The sequence below is a fragment of the Melanerpes formicivorus genome, unplaced genomic scaffold (genome assembly GCF_026170545.1).
Source record: "Melanerpes formicivorus ecotype bairdi unplaced genomic scaffold, bMelFor1.0.p_v2 SCAF_21, whole genome shotgun sequence".
Lineage (NCBI taxonomy): Eukaryota > Metazoa > Chordata > Aves > Piciformes > Picidae > Melanerpes > Melanerpes formicivorus.
In genome coordinates, this window is record NW_027142373.1 from 11,816,353 (window position 1) to 11,843,815 (window position 27,463).

At 58.4% G+C, this 27,463-nt stretch overlaps 1 protein-coding gene across 2 annotated transcripts; it reads left to right on the forward strand.

Moving 5' to 3' along the window:
* LOC137447816 (bMERB domain-containing protein 1-like) lies at positions 1-26,840 on the forward strand. 2 transcript variants are annotated; one of them, XM_068151731.1, is made up of 7 exons: positions 1-86; positions 10,956-11,076; positions 19,469-19,542; positions 25,056-25,170; positions 25,303-25,376; positions 25,959-26,112; positions 26,715-26,840. In XM_068151731.1, exons 1-6 carry the CDS (start codon positions 11-13, stop codon positions 26,075-26,077), a joined length of 579 nt encoding a protein of 192 aa, XP_068007832.1. In that variant the 5' UTR covers positions 1-10; the 3' UTR covers positions 26,078-26,112; positions 26,715-26,840. The 2 variants fall into 2 exon arrangements, with proteins under 2 accessions (XP_068007832.1, XP_068007833.1); XM_068151732.1 differs by having other exon boundaries at positions 25,303-25,343.
* Positions 26,841-27,463: the final 623 nt, after the last annotated feature.

Below are 27,463 nucleotides of genomic sequence, written 5' to 3' on the forward strand. Positions count from 1 at the left end.
GGGCTGCGGCATGGAGCGGAACCGGAGCCCTCCCCGGTACGGGTCGCTGGAGTCCACCCGCTGGCCTCCTCCCGGTGCGGGGCCAGGTGAGCACGGCGGGACCGGGGCGGGCGGGGACCGTGCCAGGTCCAAACTTCGCCCCCAGCCCACCACCCCGCACCTCTACCCCGAGCCCAGTGGCTCCGATGCTGGCCCGGGCAGCCGAGCCGCGGGAGGTGCCCTAGAACCGGAGGCTTCATCCCCGAGCGTTGCCCGAGCCGGTCCCGGCCGTGCGGCGAGTGGAGCCGGAGGAGTGGGGGGAGAAGGACGGAGGGAAACGGGGATGGAGCGGGAGAGGGATGGAGGGGAGGGATGAGGGAAAGCGAGGGGTGGAGGGAGGGAAGGGCTGAATGAGGGAGAGTGGATGGGAGAGGTGGATGGAGGAGACAAGGGGCTGGGTGGGAGCAAGGATGGCCGGAGGGAAGCAGGGATGCATGGAGACAGGAGGGTGGAGGGAAGGAGCCCGTGGAAGGCGGGATGCACTCCGCCATCCGTCTGATGCTGCCCGGAGGGACGCGGAGCCCTGCGCCGTCATGCCCGGCCCCGGGCACGGCTGTGACCTCCCTGTCATTTGCTGCCTCTTCCCGTCTGGGGCCAGCTCTCCAAGCACGAAACAAGAGGGACACCGACCGCAGGGACTGTCTGGGGCAGAGTCCTTGACCTTGGATTGTGAGGAAGGATCCCAGTGCTGGGCTGCGGGCAACACCCTGGGGAGGGGAGGCTGCTGCAGCCCCTCTGCCCTGACGTCCCTCCTTCTGCAACTCCTTCTGCTCCCTCTTAGCAACCTGCACCCAGCAGGACAGGGAGAGACAGCTGGAAAGGCAAGGGTGGAGCAAACTCCAGCACCCTGCTTGGCACGACGGTGGAGGTGCTGCCCGTGAAGCTGCTCACCTGCCTGGTGAGCTGCCTGAACTTGGAGTCCTCTCCGTGGTGCCACAGGCATCCTTCCCCAGCACTCCCTGCATGGCAGGTGGCTGTGTGGAGACCTTGCCCTTGGGGGGGGGGTGGTTTGAGCACTTCCATCACCTGCAACCTCTGTTCCCAGCAGCCAGGTGACATCAGGGTGGCTCAGGGAAAGGTCAAACACTTGCTGGGCTCAGGATGCCAGTTGTGGCTGAGCATCCTCCTCAGTGCCTGTGAGCACGCTGTGGCTGGTGCTGTGCTGAAGCAGTGCAGGGCTATAGACTCCCAGCTCCTGGGGCACTCTCTGGGTAGCTGAGGCTGGCTGTCACTGTGTACCCCAGAATGGTGAGGGGTCCAGCTTGCCCAGCAGCACAGTGCCCAGCTGGGCTTGGAAGCTCTCCACACCAGGAGACTCCACAACCTCTCTGGGCAGCCTGCTCCAGGCCTCCAGCACCCTCACAACAAACAACTTTCTCCTCCTGCTCACATGGAACCTCCTGGCTTCCAGTCTGTGCCCACTGCCCCTTGTGCTGGCACCACTCAGCAGAGTCTGGCCCCAGCCTCTTGCCCCCCACAGCTCCTTTAGCTCTTGCTGAGCATTGCTCAGCTGCCCTCTGGGGCTGCTCTTCTGCAGGCTCTTAGCCCCAGGGCTCTCAGCCTTTGCTCCTCCCAGAGCTGCTCCAGGCCCCTCAGCAGCTTTGCAGCCTCTGCTGGACTCTCTCCCTCTCTCTCCTGACCTGGGGAGCCCAGAACTGGCCCCAGGACTCCAGATGTGGCCTCGTTAGAGCAGAGCAGAGTGGAAGAACCTCCCTGGACACATTCTTCTGAATGCACCCCAGGCAATCTCAGGCCAACCCTGCCAAGCTCTGAGCACAGGCAGCCTCTTGCCCTGCTTGTGCTCAGGAGGTGACCCAGGCACAGTGCACAGAGCAGTGGGGTGCTGAGGAGGGGGCTACATCCCTGGTGATACCCCATGAGTTATCCCTGATACCTCACTTGTGAGCTCTGGTCCTTTTGGTGGCTGTCTGGCACGGCCCCAGTGGTGCTGGCTGTGCCAGGGGCTGCACAAATACAGCCAGGGAAATCCTCACCAGCAGCCATGGGCCAGGGCTGCACCTTTGGCCCTGGGTTACCGGAGGGGGCAGCTGGGCTGTGGTGTGCAGGCTGCTGGCAGCTGTGATCTCTCCCCTCTGAGCATGATGCTCTCCTCTGGAGCTGGTGTTCCAGGCCATGTGTTGGTGGTTCCAGAGGCTTTGTGTCCCTCCTGCCAGGCAGTGTGGGTGGTGAGGATTCACCTCTCCTTATCCACTGTTCTTATCCATCACCCTCCTTATCCAGCTTGTGGAGCAAGGGCTGATTCTGGTGGGCTGGATGCCTCCTGCCCTTTGCAGGGCAAGGGAAAGCGCAGGAGTGAAGTTAAAAGCCTCTTGGGATGGAGCCTAGGTAAAGAGCCGTGCCCCCTTCCCCAGGGGGCTGTCCATCAGTCACCCAACTTTAATCATGAAGGAAAGGGCTGGAAGCTCAACCCTGTGCTGCTGGCTGCTGTGACTCATCCCAGGCTTGCTGCAGGCTGTCTAAATGTTTTCACCCCAGCCATATGGAGTGGAAAGCTCCGGCTATTAAACTGCTCATTAACACTGCTTGCTTCCCCTGGGCCATGGGGGGAGGATCAGAGCATCTCCAGGTTGAACTCAGAGCCCCTTCAGTGCTTTGCTGGGTTGAAATGGTGCCAGTCAAGGGGCTTTGGGCTGGGCTCAGTGCTGATATCTGTGCCTGGTCCTGCTGGGGTGTGTGCAGCTGTGGGAGCTGCCTGGCTTCACTTTGCTGTCATCCCTCTCCAACCCCTTAGGGACACTCAGGACTGTGAGCTGGTCACAGCTTTAATGGTGTTTGCATCCTTAGGCCCTCACTGGTGCCAGGCACTTAGGGAAGGTGTAAGAAACCCACTGGCAGCTCTGGCCAAACCCTCTCCAATGGGATCCTGGGGGGCATTAAGAAGAGTGTGACCAGCAGATCCAGGGAGGTTCTCCTCCCCCTCTCCTCTGCCCTGCTGAGACCTCACCTGCAATATTGCATCCAGTGCTGGGCTCCCCAGCTCAGGAGGGACAGGGATCTGCTGGAGAGGGCCCGAGGGAGGGCTCCAAGGATGCTGAAGGGACTGCAGTGCTGCCTGGGGAGGAGAGGCTGAGAGCCCTGGGGCTGTTTAGTCTGGAGAGGAGAAGGCTGAGAGGGATCTGATCAATGTCTATCAATAGCTGAGGGCTGGGGGTCAGGAGGCAGGGGCCAGGCTCTGCTCAGCTGCACCCTGGGATAGGCCAAGGGGCAGTGGATGGAAACTCCAGCACAGGAGGCTCCACCTCCACATGAGGAGGAACTTCTTCCCTGTGAGGCTCCCAGAGGCCTGGAGCAGGCTGCCCAGAGAGGTTGTGGAGTCTCCTTCTCTGGAGCCTTTGCAGCCCTGTCTGGATGTGTTCCTGTGTGACCTGTGCTGGATTCTATGCTCCTGCTCTGGCAGGGGGCTTGGACTTGATGATCTCTGGAGGTCCCTTCCAACCCCTAACATCCTCTGATCCTGTGATCTTTTGCCCTCTGCCTGCAGGATTTGCTGGCTTTTAATCCCTCTTGAGCTCTGGGGGTCTGCCCTTGCCAGGTGTGACTGCTGGCTGATGTCTCTGCCACTGCACAGGGGCCTGGCTGCGTGGTGCCCCTTGGTCTCCCCACAGAGAGCTGTGGCCTGGCCCTTGCCTGTAGCTGCTGGGGCTGGAGAACTCCCAGCAAGGCTGATGAGGCACTGGGATGTGCTGCCCAGGGAGGTGGTGGAGTCACCATCACTGGAGGGGTGTGTAAGGAAAGCTTGGATGTGGCACTTGGTGGCAGGGTTTAGCTGATGTGGTGCTGTTAGGCACAGGCTGGGCTTGGTGATCCCAGAGGTCTTTTCCAGCCTCACCAAGTCTGTGATTCTGTGGTGCTGCAACCACTCCATATCTGCCTGGAGAAAGCATCTCCTGAGCTGCTGGGGAAGATCCATGCACATCCCAAGGGGCTGTCACAGACTGACCTCATTGGGTGAAATTGTAGAGGAACTTGGACTGGGAGATGTCACAGAAGCACAGAACCAGCCAGGCTGGAAAAGACCTCAGAGATCATCAAGTCCAACCTATTACCTGACACCTAACACCTCCTGACAACTAAACCATGGCTCCAAGTGCCACATCCAGTCCCCTCTTGAACACCTCCAGGGATGGGGACTCCACCACCCCCCTGGGCAGCACATCCCAAGGGCCAATTACTCTTGCTGGCAAGAACTTTCTCCTCACCTCCAGCCTAAGCTTCCCCTCTGAGTTCAGTCCTTTGCTCCAGGCAGGAGCAGGAGTTCAATCCTCCTGCTCTCAGCCTTGTCTGGAAGGTACAGATGAGGACCTCACACCTCTTTGATCTGTCTTCCAGTGTCTGAGTGACTCTTCAGCCCGCTTCCCTCAGCCTCTCCTCACCCATGCCCTGCCCTCACTCAGATGTTCAGCTCTTGGCAGGATGAGTTGTGGTCCTGGGCAGATGTTGGCAGGTGGAAGGAGTCTCCATCAGCAAGTTCATCCCCCCAGCCTGTCAGCTGTTTTCACCTGCTGGTTTCTCCTGGGGGTCAGTGGATGGGTGCAGAAGTGCAGCTCTGTGTCCCTGTCTCCAGGTGCTCCCTCCCAAGGTCTGTGATCTCAGTTTTGCAGCTTCCCTCCCTGTGCTTCTGTCCTGAGTGAAGCAGCCCCAGGCACAGCTGCCCCCCAGAGAGCTTCTAGGCCAGGACTTCCTGCTGTGGTGAGCAGCTCCCTGGCATTCCAGAGGACACTTTGTGCCAGGGGGATGCAGAGTGCCATGACCTTGATCACAGCACATGAAGGCAGAGCCACAAGGGCTGAGGACCTTCCAGCTTGAGGCCTGCAGCCACTGCTCTGCTGTGTGTCATACACCCATCCTCTGTCCCCTTTCCCCAGGACACTTCTGACCTCAGCAGCTTGCTGGGAAGTGCCTTACAGAGAGGTGACTTTAGGGGGGCTGCATGAGGGCAGCTCCCCTTGGGCAGGTGGTCCCATGCACAACATATTCCTTGCCTCTGAGGGGAACCCACCCAAAGCTGAGCCAGGAGCTCCCTCACTCCTGTGGGCAGCTGCCTGCAGTCTAACCCCATGTCCCAGCCTCCTGCTGCTGAGGGAGGAGAGCAGCCCAGCACTGCTGCCTCCTCCCTTTGTGTGCACAGGGGAGGATTCACCTCTCCCATCTTCTGCTCCTGCTCAGCAGGCTCTGGGATAAGAAGGGAGAGGCAGTGCTGCTGACACCTGGGCTCAGAGCACTGGGGAACAGAACCACAGAGCTGTCAGGGTTGGAAGGGACCTCAAAGCTCATGCAATCCCAACCCCCTGCCATGGGCAGGGACACCTCACACTGCAGCAGGTTGCTCACAGCCACCTCCAGCCTGGCTGCAAACACCTCCAGGCAGGAGGCTTCCACCACCTCCCTGGGCAACCTGTGCCAGGCTCTCACCACCCTCCTGGGGAACAACTTCTTCCTCACATCCAATCTCAGTCTACCCTCTTCTAGTTTTGCTCCATCCCCCCCAGTCCTATCCCTCCCTGACACCCTCAGAAGTCCCTCCCCAGCTTTCTTGGAGCCCCCTGCAGATGCTGAAAGGCCACAATTAGGTCTCCTCAGAGCCTTCTCCTCTCCAGACTGCACAACCCCAACTCCCTCAGTCTGTCCTCACAGCAGAGCAGCTCCAGCCCTCTGTTCATCCTCATGGCCCTTCTCTGGACACCTTCCAGCACCTCCAGATCCTTCCTGGCACAGAGGCTCCAGAACTGGCCCCAGAGCTCCAGCTGTGGTCTCAGCAGAGTGGAGCAGAGGGGCAGAATCCCCTCCCTGGCCCTGCTGGCCACACTTCTCTTGCTGCAGCCCAGGCTCTGCTTGGCTCTCTGGGCTGCAAGTGCTCCCTGCTGGCTCCTGCTGAGCTTCTCCTCCCCCAGCACCCCCAAGGCCTTCTCTTCAGGGCTGCTCTCAAGCCAGTCCCTGCCCAGTCTATACTGGTGCTTGGGATTGCTTGTCTGACACTTCCAACACTCAGCCAAATAGTTCTACCAAGAGTGAACAAAGATATTCTGGGTTATTCCCCAGCCCACCCAGGCCAGGAGGGACAGTCAGCTTCCCCCAGACCCACCCCTGTGCGCCCTGGCAGGGGGGCTCAGGCTTGTCCTTGGCTGGTGAAGGCTGCAGTGAGCTCCTGTCTCTGTTTATGGGTGCATCTCCAAAGCAATCAGCCTTGTCACTTCAGCCTGCTGATGGAACTGACACCTGGAGCAGTGCAGCTTTTCCCTGGAGCTGTGCTGAGGTGCAGCCAAAGCCCAGGGAGTGGCTGCCACAAGCAGCTGTCCCTGCTGCACCTTCTCCTGCGCTGTCACCTGCCTGTGCAGGCAGATCCTGCCTGTCCCCAGCACACAGCCCCCACTGCTCAGCTGTGCTAGGGGTTGGGGGACAGCAAAATGTCTTGGGCAAGAGGAGCTCTGGGATGGCAGAGCAGCAGGACAAGAGACCTCAGCATCCTGCTCCCCTAGCAACCATACTCTAGTCCCCTAGCAACCACATCCTGGTCCTGTAGCAACCACAGTCCAGTCCCTTAGCAACCCCCTTCAGACCCAGGAAACCAGGCTAGGGGAGGGGGCTGTGCACAGCTGGGAGAGGCACAGCCAGAGCTAAGGGAAGGCAGAGATCCTAACCTCACATTGGCCAAACCATGCATTCACCAGGTGTCCTGGTTCAGGCAGCTACTGGGGAGAGGTTCTCCTCCTCCCCTCTCTGCCCTGGTAAGATCACAGCTGGAGTCCTGGAGCCAGGTCTGGGCTCCCCAGCTCGAGAGAGCCAGGGAACTGCTGGAGAGAGCCCAGCAGAGGGATGTTGAGGGGCCTGGAGCAGCTCTGGGAGGAGCAAAGGCTGAGAGCCCTGGGGCTGAGAGCCTGCAGAAGAGCAGCCCCAGAGGGGAGCTGAGCAATGCTCAGTGAGAGCTAAAGGAGCTGTGGGGGGCAAGAGGCTGGGGCCAGACTCTGCTGAGTGGTGCCCAGGGACAGCACAAGGGGCAGTGGGCACAGACTGGAAGCCAGGAAGTTCCACCTGAGCAGGAGGAGAAAGTTGTTTGTTGTGAGGGTGCTGGAGGCCTGGAGCAGGCTGCCCAGAGAGGTTGTGGAGTCTCCTGGTGTGGAGAGCTTCCAAGCCCAGCTGGGCACTGTGCTGCTGGGCAGGCTGCTGTGGGTGCCCTGCTTTGGCAGGGGGCTTGGGCTGGCTGATCTCCAGAGGTCTCTTCTAAGCTCCCCATGCTGGGCCTCTCAGCAGCAGCAAGCACCTGCACCATTTTAAACTCATTCCCAGACTTTCCACTGCTTGGCTGGTGCTGCAGAAGGAGAGAGCCCAACAGGCACAGGGGATGGCACTGAGCCATGGGGACACTGAGCTGCCAGCCTCTGCTTTGCCTTTCTTTGTGCTCCTGGTGAGCTGGGCTGTGGAACAGCTCTGCTGATCACTGCATTAGGAGCCAGGCTGGCTTGGCTTGCTGAGCCCAGCTCCAAGCAGACATGCAATATGCATGAAGTGTCTGTGCTGAGTGAGGGCCTCAGAGGCCAGCTGCCCACCCTGGTTGAGCCTGCAGCTCTCTGAGCCCTAGAAACAAGCATCCCTCGGCCTGGCTTTGCAGCACAGCCTGCTCACACCAGCGCTGGGCTGAGCTCTGTGCTGCTGAGAAAGCCTCAGATTTGCAGAGGTCTCCCTTGTGTTGAACAGCAGGAGGCTAAGGAGTCTGAAAAGCACTGGAGGGAAGGACAGGAACATCTCTGTCCACAACAGGAGCCTGTGTGTGCATCCTCCTCCAGCATGGAGCAGGGACAGATGCTTGGCCCAGGTATCAATGAGCTGAGGAGTCATGGAGGTGAAGTTCTTACAGCTGTCCTCTGCCATCACCAGCTGAATGAATCCTGGAATCACTGAATTGTCAGGGTTGGAAGGGACCTCAGGGATCATCCAGTTCCAGGATCACAGCTCACAGCATGTGTGGGGTTGGAAGGGACCTCCAGAGATCATGGAGTCCAAGCCCCCTGCCAGAGCAGGGCCATAGAATCCAGCACAGGTCAGACAGGAACACATCCAGACAGGGCTGGGAAGGCTCCAGAGAAGGAGACTCCACAACCTCTCTGGGCAGCCTGCTCCAGGGCTCTGGGACCCTCACAGGGAAGAAGTTCCTCCTCATCTTGAGGTGGAGCCTCCTGTGCTGGAGTTTCCATCCATTGCCCCTTGTGCCATCCCAGGGTGCAGCTGAGCAGAGCCTGGCCCCTGCCTCCTGACCCCCAGCCCTCAGCTATTGAGAGACATTGATCAGATCCCTCTCAGCCTTCTCCTCTCCAGACCAAACAGCCCCAGGGCTCTCAGCCTCTCCTCCCCAGGCAGTGCTGCAGTCCCTTCAGCATCCTTGGAGCCCTCCCTTGGACTCTCTCCAGCAGATCCCTGTCCCTCCTGAACTGGGCAGCCCAGCACTGGATGCAATATTCCAGGTGAGGTCTCAGCAGGGCAGAGGAGAGGGGGAGGAGAACCTCCCTGGCTCTGCTGGCCACACTCTTCTTAAGACACCTCACACTAGATCAGGTTGCTCAGAGCCACATCCAGCCTGGCCTTAAAAACCTCCAGGGGAACAAAGCTCTGTGCAACCCATCAGGCCAGTTTGGCTTCTTCATCCTCTGCAGTGCTGACCATCATCCTCATAACCCACCTGGGGAAACTGAGGCAGGGGAAAGGGAAGTCACACTGGTGAGGCTGCAGCTCAGATCCTGGGTTCAGTTTTGGGCCCCTGACTCCCAGGAGGACACTGAGGAGCTGGAGCAGGTCCAGAGAAGGGCAACAACGCTGGGGAAGGGTCTGGAGAACAGGGCTGGGGAGGAGCAGCTGAGGGAAATGGCTCAGGGGCTGAGGGAGACCTCATTGCTCTCTGCAGCTCCCTGAGAGGAGGCTGCAGGGAGGTGGGGGTTAGGCTCTGCTCCCTAGTCTCAGGTGATGGAAAGAGAGGAACTGGCCTGAAATTGTGCCAGGGGAGGCTGAGGTTGGAGGTGAGGCAAAATTTCTCTGCTGCAGGAGTGGTCAGGGACTGGAACCAACTGCCCAGGGAGGTGGTGGAGTCCCCAGCCCTGGGGGTGTTCCAGGAATGTGTGGCCATGGCACCTGGGGCCAGGGCTTGGTGGCCATGCTGGTGATGGTTGGGCTGATGGTTGGACTGGGTGATCTCAGAGGCCTTCTCCAACCTCAGTGGTTCTGTGTTGCCTGCTCAGGGCAAAAGGGCAGGAGCCTCACAGCCAAACTTGGGGAGGGGCAGACAGGATGGGAGCTCAGCACCCTCTCTCCACTGCTCTGGCCACCAGTTCTGCCTCCCCCTTTCCCCTGCCTGGTGCACAGGGCTCCCTCTGGCATCTCACTGGTTGCCTCAGACTGCTGTACACCAGGACTCCATGCTGGCTCTCACAGTGCCTCCACATCCCCCCTGCATGTCCCTCCCAGGCCTCTTGATGGGGACAGCTGAGGTTGTCCAGCTCCCAGCTCCCAGCCTGGTGTGGCTGGCAGAGCTCCCTCCCCTCCCCGGTGGCAGGCAGCAGCCTGATCACACTGATCACACTGATCACACTGATCAGACAGGGGCTGAGCTGGCCCTGCTGGGATGCACAGGCAGGGACTCAGCAGCTGCAGCAGAGCCAGGCTGAGAGCAAACACCCAGAATCCCAACAGCAGGGCCAGTCCTGCTCCCCTTGCACCCTCACAGGGCACAGCTGCCCCCCAGGGCACTGCTGCCCTGCAGCCCTGGAGTTTTGCCCACGCAGGCAGAAGGAGAAGCATGACCAGGGAGCACCAGGGCCAGGAACAGGATGTTCAGGCAGCTGAGGTTTGGGAACTGGAGACTGGGGAGCTGGAGACTGTGGCTTAGTGATTCCAAAGGGGACCCAGGGCAGGAAGAGATCAGCATTAAGGCAGATGGCAAAACACTGCACTCAGTGGTCCCCTACCCACCTCATAAACTGCAAGAGTCAGGAGGGGCTCCAGGGCTGCTGGCAGAGGCTTGCTAGAGGAAGCACAAGTAACTTGGGGTAGTGTGAGTGGTTTGGAGAAGAGTTTGCTCCTGCTTCTGTCTTAGAATCCCAAGAGGACTATTTGAGGGTTATGTCACTCCTTCACTAGCCCCAAAAGGCACATTCAGCTAATGCCAGCGTGCTGGGACCTGCATCACACCCCACTCTAAGCTCTCAGGATGCTCAGAATCATGGAATCACAAAATCACAGCATGGGGAGGGTTGGAAGGGACCTCTGGAGATCAGCCAGTCCAATCCCCCTGCTCCAGCAGGGCACCCACAGCAGCTTGCCCAGGAGCACAGTGCCCAGGGGGGGTTGCAAGCTCTCCACACCAGGAGACTCCACAACCTCTCTGGGCAGCCTGCTCCAGGCCTCCAGCACCCTCACAACAAACAACTTTCTCCTCCTGCTCAGGTGGAACCTCCTGGGCTCCAGTCTGTGCCCACTGCCCCTTGTGCTGTCCCTGGGCACCACTCAGCAGAGTCTGGCCCCAGCCTCTTGCCCCCCACAGCTCCTTTAGCTCTTGCTGAGCATTGCTCAGCTGCCCTCTGGGGCTGCTCTTCTGCAGGCTCTCAGCCCCAGGGCTCTCAGCCTTTGCTCCTCCCAGAGCTGCTCCAAGCCCCTCAGCAGCTTTGCAGCCTGCCCTGGACTCTCTCCAGCAGGTCCCTGTCTCTCCTGCACTGGGGAGCTCAGAACTGGCCCCAGGACTCCAGATGTGGTCTCACTAGGGCAGAGTGGGAGGACTCCCTCTTCCTGCTGGCCACACTCTTCTGCTGCTGGTTTGGTGTTTGCAGGGGGCACAGCTCTGTGGTCCCTGCTTGTCCTCACAGCATCCTGTGGCCATCTGCTGCTGGCTAACCTGGCTGCTGTTTGACTTGCAGAAGATGAGATTGTGTCCATGGCTGACTCCACCACCACCATCGACGACATCGAAGGAGAGCTCTTCAAGATCGAGCGGATCAGGGAGATCCTGGTGAGGAGGGAGTCGGAGCTGCGCTACATGTGAGTGCTGCCCTGCCCCCTGCTGCCCCGAGCCACAGCTCCCCCCAGCCCTTCTGCTGCTCACAACCAGCCAACCATACAGCCTGGTAGGTTGGGAAAGACCTCAGAGATCAGCAAGTCCAACCTCTCACCCAACACCTCCTGACAACCAAACCATGGCTCCAAGTGCCACATCCAATCCCCTCTTTAACACCTCCAGGGATGAGGACTCCACCACCTCCCTGGGCAGCACATCCCAAGGGCCAGTCTCTCTCTTTGTGTAGAACTTCTTCCTCACCTCCAGCCTAAACCTCCCCTGGCACAGCTTCAGACTGTGTCCTCTTGTTCTGCTGCTGGGTGCCTGGCAGAGGAGACCAACCCCCACCTGGCTACAACCTCCCTGCAGGGAGTTGGAGAGAGCAAGAAGGTCTCCCCTGAGCCTCCTCTTCTCCAGGCTAAGCAACCCCAGCTCCCTCAGCCTCTCCTCCCAGGGCTGTGCTCCAGACCCCTCCCCATCTCTGTTGCCCTTGTCTGGACACCTTCCAGCAGCTCAACCTCCTTCCTAACCTGAGGAGCCCAGAACTGGACACAGGACTCAAGGTGTGGCCTCAGCAGTGCTGAGCACAGGGCACAATGACTTCCCTGCTCCTGCTGGCCACACTGTTCCTGATGCAGGCCAGGATGCCATTGGCCCTCTTGGCTGCCTGGGCACACTGCTGGCTCCTGTTCAGGCAGCTGTCAACCAGCACCCCCAGGTCCCTCTCTGCCTGGCAGCTCTCAGCCACTCTGACCCCAGCCTGTAGCTCTGCCTGGGGTTGTTGTGGCCAAAGTGCAGCCCCTGGCACTTGGACTTGTTGAATGCCATCCTGTTGGCCTCTGCCCATCTGTCCAGCCTGTCAAGGTCCCTCTGCAGAGCTCTCCTACCCTCCAACAGGTCAACTCCTGCTCCCAACTTGCTAGCTTGAGCAAGCAGAGATCATCCCCAGGCACTGGCACGCTTGAGGTTGCCCTCCCCATCGTGTTCCAGCTGAAGTGCAGCCTCTCTCTCCCACCACTCTGCCCTTACTCTCAGGAGGGACTTGTATGTGTCCCTGAGCCTATTTCTGTGCAGAGCTGAGGAGTTGGATTTAACTACACTGAGTGTTGCCACAGTCAACCCCAAGCAACTCTTCTCCCACTGGGTCCTCAGTGCTGGGCTCGGGAAGGGAGCTGAAGGCTGGTGGTGCACTGCTGCTCTCTGGACAGCATAGACTCATAGGATCCCAGACTGGTTTGGGTGGGAAGAGAACTTTAAAGCTCATCCAGGCCAACCCCTGCAGCCAGCAGGGACATCCCCAACCACAGAGGGTTGCTCACAGCCCCAAACAACCTGACCTGCAATGCTTCCAGCCATGGGGCAGCTCCCAGCTCTCTGGGCAGCCTGGGACAGGCTCTCACCACCCTCAGGGGCAAACATTTTTTCCTTCTCTCCAGTCTCAATCTCCCTCTTGTGTTTTCAGACCATCCCCCCTTGTCCTGTCACCACAGGCCCTGCTCAAAACTCTGTCCCCAGCTTTCTGCTCAGCCCTTGAAGCACTGCAAGGCCACCAGAAGGTCTCCCTGGAGCCTTCTCCTCTCCAGGCTGCCCAAGGCCAACTCTCTCAGCCTGGCCTCACAGCAGAGGGCTTCCAGCCCTGCCAGCATTGCTGTGGCCTCCTCTGGCCCTGCTCCAACAGCTCCCTGGCTGTGCTGAGGGCTCCAGAGCTGCCCCAGCACTGCAGGGGGGGTGTGAGCAGAGCACAGCAGAGGGGCAGAATCCCCTCCCTGCCCCTGCTGCCCTCACTGCTGGGGCTCAGCCCAGGACAGGCTGGGGCTGGGCTGGCAGCACTCAGTGCCAGCTCAGCTCCAGCTTTGCACCCCCCAGCACCCCCAAGTCCTCCTCAGAGCTGCTCTCCAGCCCTTCACCCCCAGCCTGGACTGATGCTGGGGGTTGCCCCTGCCCCATGTGCAGCTCCTTGCCTTGTTGCACCTCCTGATGTTCACACAGCTCTGCTTCTCCAGCCCATCCAGCTGCCTCTGGATGGATCCCACCCCTGAGGCAGATCAGCTGCATCACTCAGTGCGCTGCCATGCACCAGCTCAGCAGGGCTCTCTCCAGTGGTTCTCTGTTTCTCTTGACCTGGGGAGCCCAGCACTGTGGTCCTCACTGGGGCAGAGTAGAAGGGGAGGAGAACCTCCCCTGCCCTCTTCTTGATGTACCCCATGACCCCATTGGCCTTCTTAGCCACAAGGACACAGTGCTGCCTCTTGGGCAACTTTTGCAGCAGTGCTCCCAGGTCCCGCTCTGGGGCTTTAAGGCTGGCTTTGCACTGCTGATGGCAAGAGTCAGCTTCCCTGGGCTGCAGCAGTGGGGGTGCTGCTTTGTCCTGCTGGCACCTGCAGTGGAGGTCCAGCTCTGGAGTGATGACCTCTTTGAAGCTCAATCCCCCCTGGATGCATTGTTGGGAATCATAAAGTGTGCAGCTCTTCAATGCTTTCCATGGCAACCAGCACAGAGAGCTCACAGGTGCCAGCCACACACTCAGCTCTTGAGTTTTATTCAGCCTCTGGTTGGCTTCTTCCTTGGCTTGTACCTGGGAAACAAAAGGGAGTCAGCTACAGAGGTGGCCTTGGCTGCAGAGCCCTGGGAACACCCGGACTACACACCTGAGAGCTTTGGAGGTGCTGTGTGGAGCACAGCAGTGAGGAGGAGCAAGGCAGGAGAGGCTGAGGGCAATGTTGCCAGGTCCAGCTGGAGAGCTCTAGGATCCCAGAACTGTCAGGGTTGGAAGGGACCTCAAGGCTCAGCCAGCTCCAACCCCCTGCCATGGCCAGGGACACCTCACACTGCAGCAGGTTGCTCACAGCCACATCCAGCCTGGCTGCAAACACCTCCAGGCAGGAGGCTTCCACCACCTCCCTGGGCAACCTGTGCCAGGCTCTCACTCCACTGTAACCAGGGATCAGTGCTGGGTCTGGTCCTGTTCCACATCTTCATCAATGGCATTGATGAGGGGACAGACAGACAGAGTCTGCCCAGCAAGTTTGGGAGCCTTGGTTGAGACACCTGAAGGCTGTGAGGCCATTCAGTGAGGCTTGGACAGGCTGAGAGCTGGGCACAGAGGAACCTAATGAGGTTCAAACAAGGATAAGTGCAGAGTCCTGCAGCTGGGGTGGAAGAATAAACTGCAGCAGTAGAGGCTGGGAGGGGATCTGCTGGAGAGCAGCCCCCTGGAGAGGGACCTGGGAGTGCAGGGGACAACAGATTCTGCCTGGGACAGCAATGTGCCCTGGGGGCCAAGAAGGCAAATGGGGTCCTGGGGGGCATTAAGAGTGTGGCCAGCAGATCCAGGGAGGTTCTCCTCCCCCTCTCCTCTGTCCTGCTGAGACCTCACCTGGAATATTGCATCCAGTGCTGGGCTCCCCCAGTTCAGGAGGGACAGGGATCTGCTGGAGAGAGTCCAAGGGAGGGCTCCAAGGCTGCTGAAGGGACTGCAGCACTGCCTGGGGAGGAGAGGCTGAGAGCCCTGGGGCTGTTTAGTCTGGAGAGGAGAAGGCTGAGAGGGATCTGATCAATGTCTCTCAATAGCTGAGGGCTGGGGGGTCAGGAGGCAGGGACCAGGCTCTGCTCAGCTGCACCCTGGGATGGCACAAGGGGCAATGGATGGAAACTCCAGCACTGGAGGTTCCACCCTCAAACATGAGGAGGAACTTCTTCCCTGTGAGGGTCCCAGAGCCCTGGAGCAGGCTGCCCAGAGAGGTTGTGGAGTCTCCTTCCCTGGAGCCTTTCCAGCCCTGTCTGGATGTGTTTCCTGTGTGACCTGTGCTGGATTCTATGATCCTGCTCTGGCAGGGGGCTTGGACTCCATGATCTCCAGAGGTCCCTTCCTAACCCTGACATCCTTTGATCCTGTGATCTGTGATCCCTGTGCATCACTGCTGGATAACAGCAATCCAAGACCTGGGCTCTGGATCCTTCAGGTCCCCTTCCAAACCCTCACAATTCAGTGATTCTATGATCACCAGCAGGCAGCCTGTGCTCAGGTGTCCTGTGCCAGTCTTGCCATTGCTGCTCTTTGTACAAGCTCAGGGCTTAGTCACCACAGGACTGTGAGCTGGCAACAGGAGGACAAACAGACCTCCCTGTTCTCCACATGCAGCTCCCAGACACAGACCTGCTGTGCAAACAATCCCAGCACCCCAGCGTGGTGTGGGTTGGAAGATGCTCTGCAGAGCACCCAGTCCAAATCCCCTGCTCCAGCAGAGCACCCACAGCAGCTTGCCCAGCAGCACAGTGCCCAGCTGGGTACTGGAGCTCTCCACACCAGGAGACTCCACAACCTCTCTGGGCAGCCTGCTCCAGGCCTCCAGCACCCTCACAACAAACAACTTTCTCCTCCTGCTCACATGGAACCTCCTGGCTGCCAGTCTGTGCCCACTGCCCCTTGTGCTGTCCCTGGGCACCACTGAGCAGAGTCTGGCCCCAGCCTCTTGCCCCCCACAGCTCCTTTAGCTCTTGCTGAGCATTGCTCAGCTGCCCTCTGGGGCTGCTCTTCTGCAGGCTCTCAGCCCCAGGGCTCTCAGCCTTTGCTCCTCCAGAGCTAGGCCCCTCAGCATCCTTCTGGTCCTCCACTGTCTCTCTGCAGTAGCTCCTGGTCTAGCACTGGGAAGCCCAGACCCAGAGGCAGGTCTCCAGCTGTGGCATCAGTAGGTCAGAGTGGAGCAAAACTCTGACAGAACCAAGAGGAAGTCTTCTCCTCCACTGGAGATGATCTCCTGCAGCAGTATCTCAGAGGGTCCCCCTTTGGCAGGCTGTTTGTTTTCCCTTCCTTTATTGCTGTCTCTGGGGTCCTCAGCTCCTCTGACAAAGCTTCCTCTTCAAGTAGCTTCAGCAGCCATGAGTCATCCCCAGGAGGGGTGGACAGCATGACTCAGGGGAAGGACACCTGCTTCAGAAGGCACCAGTGGCACATCTGCTGGAGGTGATGGCAGCCATGGGTTATCTGTGGGCACAGCTCAGGTGGAGGCAAATGGAGCTGTATGAGCAGGCAGGACTACAGTCTGCAGTGGGATGCCATGAACAGGTGCAAAACACCCAGGAGCTGCAGCAGGTCCAGGGGTTTACAATTAGCAAACAGCACAGGAACCCCTTGGCCAAAGAGCAGGGGAAGCTGCCAGCTTCTCCTTCCCTGCCTGCCCCTCACCCCCTGTGCAAAAGAAAGGAGGAGAGGAGAGGAGAGGAGAGAGAGGAGAGGAGAGGAGAGGAGAGGAGAGGAGAGGAGGAGAGGAGAGGAGAGGAGAGGAGAGGAGAGGAGAGGAGAGGAGAGGAGAGGAGAGGAGAGGAGAGGAGAGGAGAGGAGAGGAGAGGAGAGGAGAGGAGAGGAGAGGAGAGGAGAGGAGAGGAGAGGAGAGGAGAGGAGAGGAGAGGAGAGGAGGAGAGAGAGGAGAGGAGAGGAGAGGAGAGGAGAGGAGAGGAGAGGAGAGGAGAGGAGAGGAGAGGAGAGGAGAGGAGAGGAGAGGAGAGGAGAGGAGAGGAGAGGAGAGGAGGAGAGGAGAGGAGAGGAGAGGAGAGGAGAGGAGAGGAGAGGAGAGGAGAGGAGAGGAGAGGAGAGGAGAGGAGAGGAGAGGAGAGGAGAGGAGAGGAGAGGAGAGGAGAGGAGAGGAGAGGAGAGGAGAGGAGAGGAGAGGAGAGGAGAGGAGAGGAGAGGAGAGAGAGGAGAGGAGAGGAGAGGAGAGGAGAGGAGAGGAGAGAGAGGGAGAGGAGAGGAGAGGAGAGGAGAGGAGAGGAGAGGAGAGGAGAGGAGAGGAGAGGAGAGGAGAGGAGAGGAGAGGAGAGGAGAGGAGAGGAGAGGAGAGGAGAGGAGAGGAGAGGAGAGGAGAGGAGAGGAGAGGGAGAGGAGAGGAGAGGAGAGGAGAGGAGAGGAGAGGAGAGGAGAGGAGAGGAGAGGAGAGGAGAGGAGAGGAGAGGAGAGAGAGGAGAGGAGAGGAGAGGAGAGGAGAGGAGAGGAGAGGAGAGGAGAGGAGAGGAGAGGAGAGGAGAGGAGAGGAGAGGAGAGGAGAGGAGAGGAGGAGTTCTTCCCAGCAAGAGTAATTGGCCCTTGGGACGTGCTGCCCAGGGGGTGGTGGTGGAGTCCCCATCCCTGGAGGTGTGCAAGAGGGGATTGGATGCAGCTCTTGGAGCCATGGTTTAGTTGTCAGGGAGGTGTTAGGTGTTAGGGAATAGGTTGGGCTTGATGATCTCTGAGGTCTTTTCCAACCTGGTTGATTCTGTGATTCTATGATCTTCACTGGGGTCAACTGAGGGGGGCAAATGCATTCCTGAGGTGACAGTGGGGTAGCTGCACTGTCACAGGGAGGTGATCCTGGTCAGTGTCCACATCTGCCTGAGGGTGATGATGAGAACTCCCTCTTCTGCTGGTGGAAATACTCAGCACCATTTGAATCATAGCATCATAGAATGCTCTGGGTTGGAAGGGACCTCCAAAGCTCCTCCAGTCCAACCCCCTCTGCAGTCAGCAGGGACAACCCCAACTAGATCAGGCTGCCCAGAGCCCTGCTGAGCTGCACTTTGAATATTTCCAGGGATGGAGTCCCAGCCACCTCCCTGAGCAACCTGTGCCAGGCTCTCACCACCCTCCTGGGGAACAACTTCTTCCTCACATCCAATCTGGATCTCCCCATTTCTAGTTTTGCTCCATCCCCTCCAGTCCTATCACTCCCTGACACCCTCAAGAGTCCCTCCCCAGTTTTCTTGTAGCCCCCTTCAGATCCTGGAAGATTTGAGTCAAGCCCATCCTGATCAGTGTCTTGCTGTGGTCCCATGGGGTGAGCCAGAGAGGATTCCACTGCTTGCAGCTCCACTTCTCCTGATGGAATGAGCCTGGTTTCTCTGTGGACACCTTCTGAGTGTGCAGACTTCCCTCTCTGTCATGTCTCACTTCCCTACCTTCTGCAGACAGGCAGCACAGGCATCTCAGATCTTTTCATGTGACAGCAGCTTGCATTTGGGGTTGGATTCTGCTGCTTGGGTTTGGGTTTCTTTGCAGGGGGGAGAAGCAGAAGCCCAGCTGCTGCCTCAGGGAGGATGTGCCTGCTTGTCATAGCTCTCCATTCATTATCCATGGAGCTTTCTGCTTGCCAAGCAGTGACACAAGCTCCTAACAGCCTTCTGGTACCCAAAGGGAGCTCCAGGAGAGCTGAGGAGGAACCTTTGACAAGGTCTGAGGGTTACAGGACAAGGGACAATGGCTTTGAGCTGGGAGAGAGGAGATTGAGACTGGAGATGAGAAAGAAATTCTTTGCAGTGAGGGTGATGAGAAACTAGAACAGGCTGCCCAGGGAGGCTGTGGATGTCCCCTGCCTGGAGGGGACAAGGCCAGGCTGGATGAGGCCTTGAGCAGCCTGGGCTGGTGGGAGGTGTCCCTGCCCATGGCAGGGGGGGTGGAGCTGGATGATATTCAAGGTTCCTTCCAACCCAACCCAGTCTGAGAATCTAAAATCCCTGGAGGTTTGTGCAGCCAGGCTGGATGTGGCTCTGAGCAACCTGATCTAATGTGAGGGGTCCCTGTCCACAGCAGGGATTGGGGTAGATGATCCTCAAGGTCCCTACCAACCCAATCCAGTCTGTGAATCTATGAACCTGTGATCACCACCACAAGCTGTGAGCTGAAGTGGGCTGCCTCTTCCCTGCATCAGGAACAGTGTGGCCAGCAGGAGCAGGGAGCTCATCCTGCCCTGTGCTCAGCACTGGTTAGGCCACACCTTGAGTCCTGTGTCCAGTTCTGGGCTCCTCAGTTTAAGAAGGACATTGAGAGACTTGAAGGTGTCCAGAGAAGGGCAAGAAAGCTGGGGAGGGGTCTGGAGCACAGCCCTGTGAGGAGAGGCTGAGGGAGCTGGGGTTGCTTAGCCTGGAGAAGAGGAGGCTCAGGGGAGACCCTTCTTGCTCTCTCCAACTCCCTGCAGGGAGGTTGTAGCCAGGTGGGGGGTTGGTCTCCTCTGCCAGGCAGCCAGCACCAGAACAAGAGGACACAGTCTGAAGCTGTGCCAGGGGAGGTTTAGGCTGGAGGTGAGGAGAAAGTTCTTCCCAGCAAGAGAGATTGGCCCTTGGGATGTGCTGCCCAGGGGGGTGGTGGAGTCCCCATCCCTGGAGGTGTTTCAAGAGGGGATTGGATGTGGCCCTTGGAGCCATGGTTTGGTTGCCAGGAGGTGTTGGGTGACAGCCTGGACTTGCTGATCTCTGAGGTCTTTTCCAACCTTACTGAGTCTATGATTCCCAGGTCAGTCTCTGCTCCCCACCTCAGGCACTGAGTGCCCTGCCTTCACGTGTTGGCTGGGTGTTGCTCTGGGGGCTGTGATCCTCTCCTGCCCCTCAGCAGTGTGCTTTGTGCCCCTGCAGGATGGATGACATTCAGCTCTGTAAGGAGATCAGCAGGCTGAAGAAGGAGCTTCAAAAACTCATTGCTCTTCCAGGTGAGGCTTGGTAAAGCTCCAGAGAGCTGCACCCTGCTGCTGCAGCAAGCAGAAGGCTTTCCACCCCCCAGAGAATCTCCTGACTGGCTCCCACCCTGGGATGCTCCCAGAGTCACCGCTGCCACAGCCAGCAGGGTGGCTCCTGAGGCAGAGCTGAGATCCCTTTGGGAGCCTTGCTGCTGGCAGTAGCCAGGGAGTCCCTGTGACCCCATGATTCTGTGACCCCATGATTGATTCTGTGACCCCATGATTGATTCTGTGACCCCCTGATTCTGTGATTGATTCCATGCTTCTATGACTCCATGACTCCATGATTCTTTGATCATAGAATCATAGAGGCTGGAAGGGAGCTCCAGAGCTCATCCAGCCCAACCCCCTGCCAGAGCAGCATCACCCAGGGCAGGCTGCACAGGAATGCCTGGGCTGGGCTGAAGGGCAGAGGGGACAGAGAAGGAGAAAGCTCATGAGCCCTTTGAGTGAGAGCAGCCTGGTGTGGAAGCAGGGCAGGAGCTAAGTGAGGTGACAGTGGCTGCTGTTGAGGACCTGCCACAAGGAGGATCCCAAACCAGATGGATGAGAACAAGCAAGGGATGGTGTCAGGGCACAGCAGGGAGGGGAGGGGAGATGCCTTCAGAGCTCTCAGCTCCTTGAACACCAACAAACTCCTGACTGGGCCACGTCAGGCCTGGGTGGCAGTGATGGCTGGGGCAGCGGTGGGTGCAGCCAGGCTAGGCTGGGTGCCAGGGGGGCTTGCTGGTGGCCCTGATTTGGGTGAATTCATCATGCAGGGTGTTGAAAGGAGGCAAACAGCCCAGTGCAACACAGCTGAGAGCTTCAGCTGGGAGGAGATGCTGCTTTTGCCACCCCCACTTACCATGAGCAGTGGCTCTCAAGGTCCCTGTCACAGCCAGAGCCACCCCTGCCCCTTCACAGCCCAGGGAGGGCCAAACCTCCTAGCTCTGAGGGTTTCAGGCAAGGGCAAACACCACACAGCTCTGGCTGTGAGTGAGAAAGAGCATCTCATGTATTCAGTATTCAGTATCACTAAGGTTGGAAGAGACCTCAAAGATCATCGAGTCCAACCTGTGCTGGGCCCTTCCCTGCTCCTACAGCTGGGTCTCCTCCCAGGACATTCTCATTCTGCCCCAGTGAGGACTCTGTGTTCTCAGGCCAGACACAGCCCTGCTTAGCTGTAAATGCCACAGGGCAGGGCAGGGCCAGCCACCAGCCAGCTGCCAGAGGGGCTCCATGAACCCCTCTGCCTCCAAAAGGGAAGAGAAAGGGGAGAGAGGCTGGTGGGGTGGGAAAGGAACTAACCCAGCTGGGATAAAGAGCAGGACAATGCCATGGGAAGAGACACAGAGACACAAACCAGTGTGGAACCCAAGCCCTGATGGCAGTGCTGGCACCACTGGCCACCACTGCTGCTGGGGCAGGCACTGGGCAAGGCCCAGCCTGGACTTGGCAGCAGATGGGAACTGGATTCAGGAGCACAGGGATGGAAGGCAGAAGGGACAGAGTCCCTCCTGGAGCACCAGCCAGGCAAGAAGAGGCCTGACCCTGGTGGCCCTCAGCTTGCTCCTGAAGCTGCAATCCCCTTGCTGGGCAGCTGAGGGTCACCTGTGCTGTCTGCTCCTCCCCACGGTGCCACCTCTGCCCTCCTGCCCCCCCAGGTGTGGCACAAGCTGTGGCAGTGCCCTTGGGCTGCAGAGGATGCTCCTTTTGTGTCCTTCATGAGCTGGCTCAGAGCAGAGCACGCTGGAAAGACCCTGCAGACCCCTGGAGACCCTTGCAGCAGTGTCCAGTACCACAGGCACAGAACTTTGGGCTGGCTCAAGATTCAAACACACCAGGGCTTACCCAGAGCTCAGCCAGACCTGAGCCTCGAAATCCCAGCAGACCAAAGTGCCCTTAATAACTCAGGGAGAGCTCTGGTGGTGGGGATGGGCTCTGGACTCAGCCTGTGGGGGGGAGCTGCAGTGTCCAGCACCAGAACAAGAGGACCCAGTCTCAAGCTGTGCCAGGGGAGGTTTAGGCTGGAGGTTAGGAAGAAGTTCTACACAGAGAGAGTGATTGGCCATTGGAATGGGCTGCCTGGGGAGGTGGTGGAGTCACCATCACTGGAGGTGTTCAGGAGGAGACTTGGTAGGGTGCTTGGTGCCATGGGTTAGTTGATTAGGTGGTGTTGGATTGGTTGATGGGTTGGACACGATGATCTTGAAGGTCTCTTCCAACCTGGTTAATTCTATTCTATTCTATTCTATTCTATTCTATTCTATTCTATTCTATTCTATTCTATTCTATTCTATTCTGTTCTGTTCTGTTCTGTTCTGTTCTAAAAGGCTGCTTTAAGGTCTCCCCAGAGCTGAACGGCCCCAACTCTCCCAGCCTGTCCCCCTAGGGGAGATTCTCAGCCCTCTGATCATCTCTGTGGCTCTCCCTGCAATTGCTTCATCAGGTCCACATCCTTCTCCTGCTGAGGGCCCCAGAAACACAATGGTAGGAGAAATCTTTAGTAGGAGAAACCTTTGGCTGCTGGGGGATGTTCCAAACAGCACAGCAAACATGAGAAGTTCCTCCTCCCCCAGCCCCTCACAGCAGTCCCTCTGATCAATACAGAGCAGGCTTTCCACTACAGATCAATACATCCTTCAGGGAAGTGCTGAGGCCCAGCCTGGGAGGCTTGCTCCACACTGTGGATGGGGCTGCAGTTTTATTTAGCTGAAGGAAGGGCTGGAGATTGATCCAGCCCCTGCTGGATTGATTTTGGAGCTGGCTGCTGAATTCAGCAGGGATGTTAAATGGTTGCAGCAGGGACAGGCAGAGCTTCCTCCCACCCAAGGTAGGTCTGCATTTACACTGACCACTCCTGAGCCCTGCCTCCACCTGTCCCACTCCTCATCACACACAATCCAGCATGGTGGGCTGCAAAAGGACCTCTGGGGATCAGCCAGTCCAAGCCCTCTATTCCAGCAGGGCACCCACAGCAGCTTGCCCAGGAGCACAGTGCCCAGCTGGGCTTGGAAGCTCTCCACACCAGGAGACTCCACAACCTCTCTGGGCAGCCTGCTCCAGGCCTCCAGCACCCTCACAACAAACAACTTTCTCCTCCTGCTCAGATGGAACCTCCTGGCTGCCAGTCTGTGCCCACTGCCCCTTGTGCTGTCCCCTGGGCACCACTCAGCAGAGTCTGGCCCCAGCCTCTTGCCCCCCACAGCTCCTTTAGCTCTTGCTGAGCATTGCTCAGCTGCCCTCTGGGGCTGCTCTTCTGCAGGCTCTCAGCCCCAGGGCTCTCAGCCTTTGCTCCTCCCAGAGCTGCTCCAGGTCCCTCAGCATCTTCGCAGCCTCCCTGGACTCTCTCCAGCAGTTCCCTGTCTCTCCTGAACTGGACCCAGGACTCCAGATGTGATCCTACTAGGTCAGAGTAGAAGGGGAGGAGAACCTCCCTCTTCCTGCTGGCCACCCTGGGTTCAAGTGCCAACCAAACAACATATTCCCAGAGGGAATGCAGAGGGACCTGGACAGGCTGCACAGATGGGCAGAGTCCAAGGGCATGAGATTGAGCACATCCAAGTGCCAGGTTCTGCACTTTGGCCACAGCAACCCCAGGCAGTGCTACAGGCTGGGGGCAGAGTGGCTGAGAGCAGCCAGGCAGAGAGGGACCTGGGGGTGCTGGTGGACAGCAGCTGAACAGGAGCCTACAGACACTTGTGGTCATTTTTGCCACTGGGGTGGGCACAGGGCTGGCAGTGGTTTGGAAGGTCAGATGTAGAGGATGAGATCCCTGGGCCCATGTTCAGCAAGGGAATAAGGCCACAAAAGCAATGGATCCTGTTGGTCCTCATGGCTCTGTGTGTGTGGGGTCAGTGGTGATGAGAGCTGCTCTGGGCATGGGGAGAATTCCCTTACTCCTGAATCCCTGCCTGCTTTCTCAGTCACCTGGAGGACCTGACCTAGAGGTCTCCAGACCTCTTTCCAGCTCAGAGGCCAAGCTGAGGAGTGCTTGGGTGTGCTGGCATGGGAAATGTGGCTTAGCCACATCCTGCCTGGAAGAGAATATCTCAGTGTGACAGTTCCCAGCTCACTGAGACCCAGCCCCAGCCCCCTTCAGTACTGCAGGGTGAAGGCCCCAGGAGAGCCATAGTCAATGGGGTGAAGGTCCTGGAGGAGACACAGTCACCTCCCACCAGAGAGATCACCTTGCTGAGGCCCTTTCTCCACTCTGCACAGCTCATCCCCATGAACACTCTGAGGAGGAGCTAAAACTTTGAAGCTGGATAGAATAGAATAGAATAGAATAGAATAGAATAGAATAGAATAGAATAGAATAGAATAGAATAGAATAGAATAGAATAGAATAGAATAGAATAGAATAGAAACCAGGTTGGAAGAGACCTTCAAGATCATGGAGTCCAACCTATCACCCAGCACCATCTGATCAACTAAACCATGGCACCAAGTGCCTCAGCCAGGCTCTTCCTGAACACCTCCAGGGATGGTGACTCCACCACCTCCCTGGGCAGCACATCCCAAGGGCCAGTCTCTCTTTCTATGAAGAATTTCTTCCTAACACCCAGCCTAAACCTCCCCTGGCACAGCTTGAGACTGTGTCCTCTTGCTCTGGTGCTGGGTGCCTGGGAGAAGAGACCAACCCCCACCTGGCTACAACCTCCCTGCAGGGAGTTGCAGAGAGCAAGAAGGTCTCCCCTGAGCCTCCTCTTCTCCAGGCTAAGCAACCCCAGCTCCCTCAGCCTCTCCTCACAGGGCTGTGCTCCAGACCCCTCCCCAGCTTTGTTGCCCTTCTCTGGACACCTTTAAGAGTCTCAATGTCCTTCTTAACCTGAGGAGCCCAGAACTGGACACAGGACTCAAGGTGTGGCCTAAGCAGTGCTGAGCACAGGGCACAATGACCTCCCTGCTCCTGCTGGCCACACTGTTCCTGATGCAGGCCAGGATGCCATTGGCCTTCTTGGCTGCCTGGGCACACTGCTGGCTCATGTTCAGCTGCTGTCAATCAGCACCCCCCAGGTCCCTCTCTGCCTGGCTGCTCTCAGCCACTCTGACCCCAGCCTGTAGCACTGCATGGGGTTGTTGTGGCCAATGTGCAGATCCTGGCACTTGGATGTGTTCAATCTCCTGCCCTTGGACTCTGCCCATCTGTCCAGCCTGTCGAGGTCTCTCTGCAAAGCCTCTCTACCCTCCAGCAGATCAACTCCTGCCCCCAGCTTGGTGTTGTCATCAAATTTACTGCTGATGGACTCAGTGCCCTCATCCAGATCATCAATGAAGATGCTAAAGAGCCCCAAGGCTTTGGTACACCAAAAGGCACCAAAGCTGTCTCCTCCCAGCCAGGGTGGGTGGGGATGAGGCTGTTGCTCACTGAGCAGCCTGTGTCTGGACCCAGGGGCTGGCTTTGGGTGGAGTTTTAGCCCCAAGGTTGGGCAGCCCCAGAGCAGTCTTGGCCTGGGCAGGCTGAGCCCTGTGGGGTGTGAAATGTGTTCCCTTTGCTGCAGAGAATGAGAAGTCCAACGAGGAGAAGCAGAGGGAAGAGGAGCTGGTGCAGCAGATCCACAAGCTGGTGGAAACCCGGGATTTCCTGGTGGATGATGTGGAGTTTGAGAGGCTCAGGTAGCTGGGGGCAGCTCCTTCCTTGCCCTGAGGGCACTGCAGTCTGCCCTCTGATCTGCACCGTGCCCTGCTGGCTGCTCCTGGGTGCCCTGCTGCAGCCTCCCTGAGCGGTAACCGATCTCTTTGGCACAGGGAAAGGGAAGAAGACAAGGAAATGGCAGAGTTCCTGCAAAGTAAGCTCTCCAAAAGCTACCTCCAGAAAGCAAGTAGGTGGTTGATGAGTTTCCTTCCTTGCATTGACCCTTGGGGGCAGGTTCTCCTCTTCCTCAGCACTCTGCCTCCTGGAGTTCATTGCTGTGCATGGGGTTAGCTGACCAGGGGTCCAGCTGCTGCTGCTGGAGGAGGAAGCATCCCCAATCAGTGCAGATGTGATGCTCCCATCTCCCTCCCAGCCACCTTGTCCTGTGGGAATGGGTGACAAGCAGGTGACCTTTCATGGCTGATGTGCCTCCTCTGGCCCTTTCCACCCAGCTCCTTACAGCCCACCACACCATTACCTAAGGCCACATGTTGTGACATCCCTCCAGCCATGCTCTCTTTGTGGCCTCTGGCAGCAGGCCACCCTCCTCCCTGTGCCTCCATCATCTCTGGAGGAACAGCATTTCCAGGGGCCCTGTGCCTGTGCCCTGCCTGTGCACATCCAGGGGGATGTGCCTCCTGGATGCAGGAGCTCATGCTCAGCTGAGGCTCTAAGGAGGCTCAGCAGCCTAACCCTGAGCAGCCCCCTAAGAAGCAGTGGGGAGCTTCTGCCCTCCTGCCCAGGCAGACACTGACTCCTCTCTCCACAGCTCCTGTCAAAGAGAAGAAAATGACTTCCAGAGGACAGCAAACCTCCACCCCATACATGACCAAAACAGGTCTCACCCTGCTCAAGGAGTGCTGTGGCTTCACCTGCTCCATCATGTAGGCCACCCCAGCTCCTCTGCACAGGACATGCCCATGGTACTGTACACGTCCTGGGCAGCTGGGCTGGGCAAGAGGAGCTTCCACGCCGTGCTGAATGGCCTGGGCAGGGTGGGCGACCCTCAGGGTGTCCCAGGGGGGGCACACACAGCTCCTGGTGCTGCAGGCAGGGTCTGCCCCCAGGGAAGAGTGCTGGAGTCCTGCTGAGTGCTGAGAGAGGAGCTGGAAGGCAAACAACAGCGGTCAGGGGAGAAGGAGATGGAGAGAGCTGGGTGGAGGGGGAGCAGAGGTGGAGGACAGCTGGTAAGGAGCTGTAACCATCTGCCCAGTGAGCTTCCACCTTCCTCTCCATGCCTGGCTACACTCAGCAGGTGATGGCCAAAGCTGAGTGCTGGCAGCACTGTGTAAGAGGAAGGTGATGGTCATGGAGGTCCAGTGAGCTGCAGACTCTGTGGCAGGACACATCTCCTCCTGATGATTGCTGGGGACTGCCATGGTGGCAGGTGGCCTGGCAGGCAGGACTTAGCCTCATTGGCACCAGGTGCTCTGCAAAGCAGGGTTGGCTCTCTGGAGAAGGGAGGCCCCAAGGGCATCCCATGGTAGCAACCCAAGGGTTCCTGTCTCTTGCCTTTCCTCTCCAGGTCTCCAGGCAGAGTCCACAGCCTGCCCTCCTCTGAGAGTTCCAACTTCCCATCACTGTTCATGCTTCCCACTGCAGCACCACCACCAAAGAGACTTTCCAAGCAGGCTGGGGCGAGCTTGAATGATGGCATGTGTCCCTGGGGCCACCTCAGAGCTCATCTCCTCCATGGCAGCAACCAACACCAAACTCCACCCAAGCTGAGCCTGGAAGAGCTGTGTGCAGCAGCAGCAAGGGGGTCCAGAGCAGAGAGGAGTGGAGAGAGTAATAAGCACAGCACTGGGAGCTGATGTTTGGAGAACATTGTGCTCCTCCATCCAAGCCAGGCTGTGGCCACAGAGGATGTCTCATCCTTAACCTTGGGCCACCACCTGAGTCTCCATGGGATGACTCCTGAGGACTCCTGGTGGGGAATCTCTCTGGCCTGGGTCTCGTTGGGCTGGCATCAGGTGGATTGCAAGGTGCTCTGTGGCTCTGGGGAGGGCTGAGCAGGCTGTGGAGAGCTGTGCCCAGAGCCAGCTGAATGCAGGGCTCCCTCCTGTGAAGCTCTCACTTGGGCACAGAGCTGCTGTGTGGGACTATGGGCAGAGGAGTTGCTTTCCACACCTCACTGCTGCTGGATTCACTTCTCAGCTCCAAGGCAAAGAGGCAGAATTCACAAGAACAGAGGAACACACAGGAGGAGATGAAAACCAAAGAGGAGCCAGGAGAGGTGGCAGGGAAGGTGGAGACAGCAGGTGAGAGAGACTC

What these genes read in the sequence shown, in the direction of transcription:
- LOC137447816 (XM_068151731.1), top strand. Translation starts at nt 11, where the DNA reads ATGGAGCGGAACCGGAGCCCTCCCCGGTACGGGTCGCTGGAGTCCACC. An exon ending in AAAACTCATTGCTCTTCCAG is followed by an intron (nt 19,543 to 25,055) that starts GTGAGGCTTGGT and finishes CCTTTGCTGCAG; the next exon opens with AGAATGAGAAGTCCAACGAG. An exon ending in AAGCTACCTCCAGAAAGCAA is followed by an intron (nt 25,377 to 25,958) that starts GTAGGTGGTTGA and finishes CTCTCTCCACAG; the next exon opens with CTCCTGTCAAAGAGAAGAAA.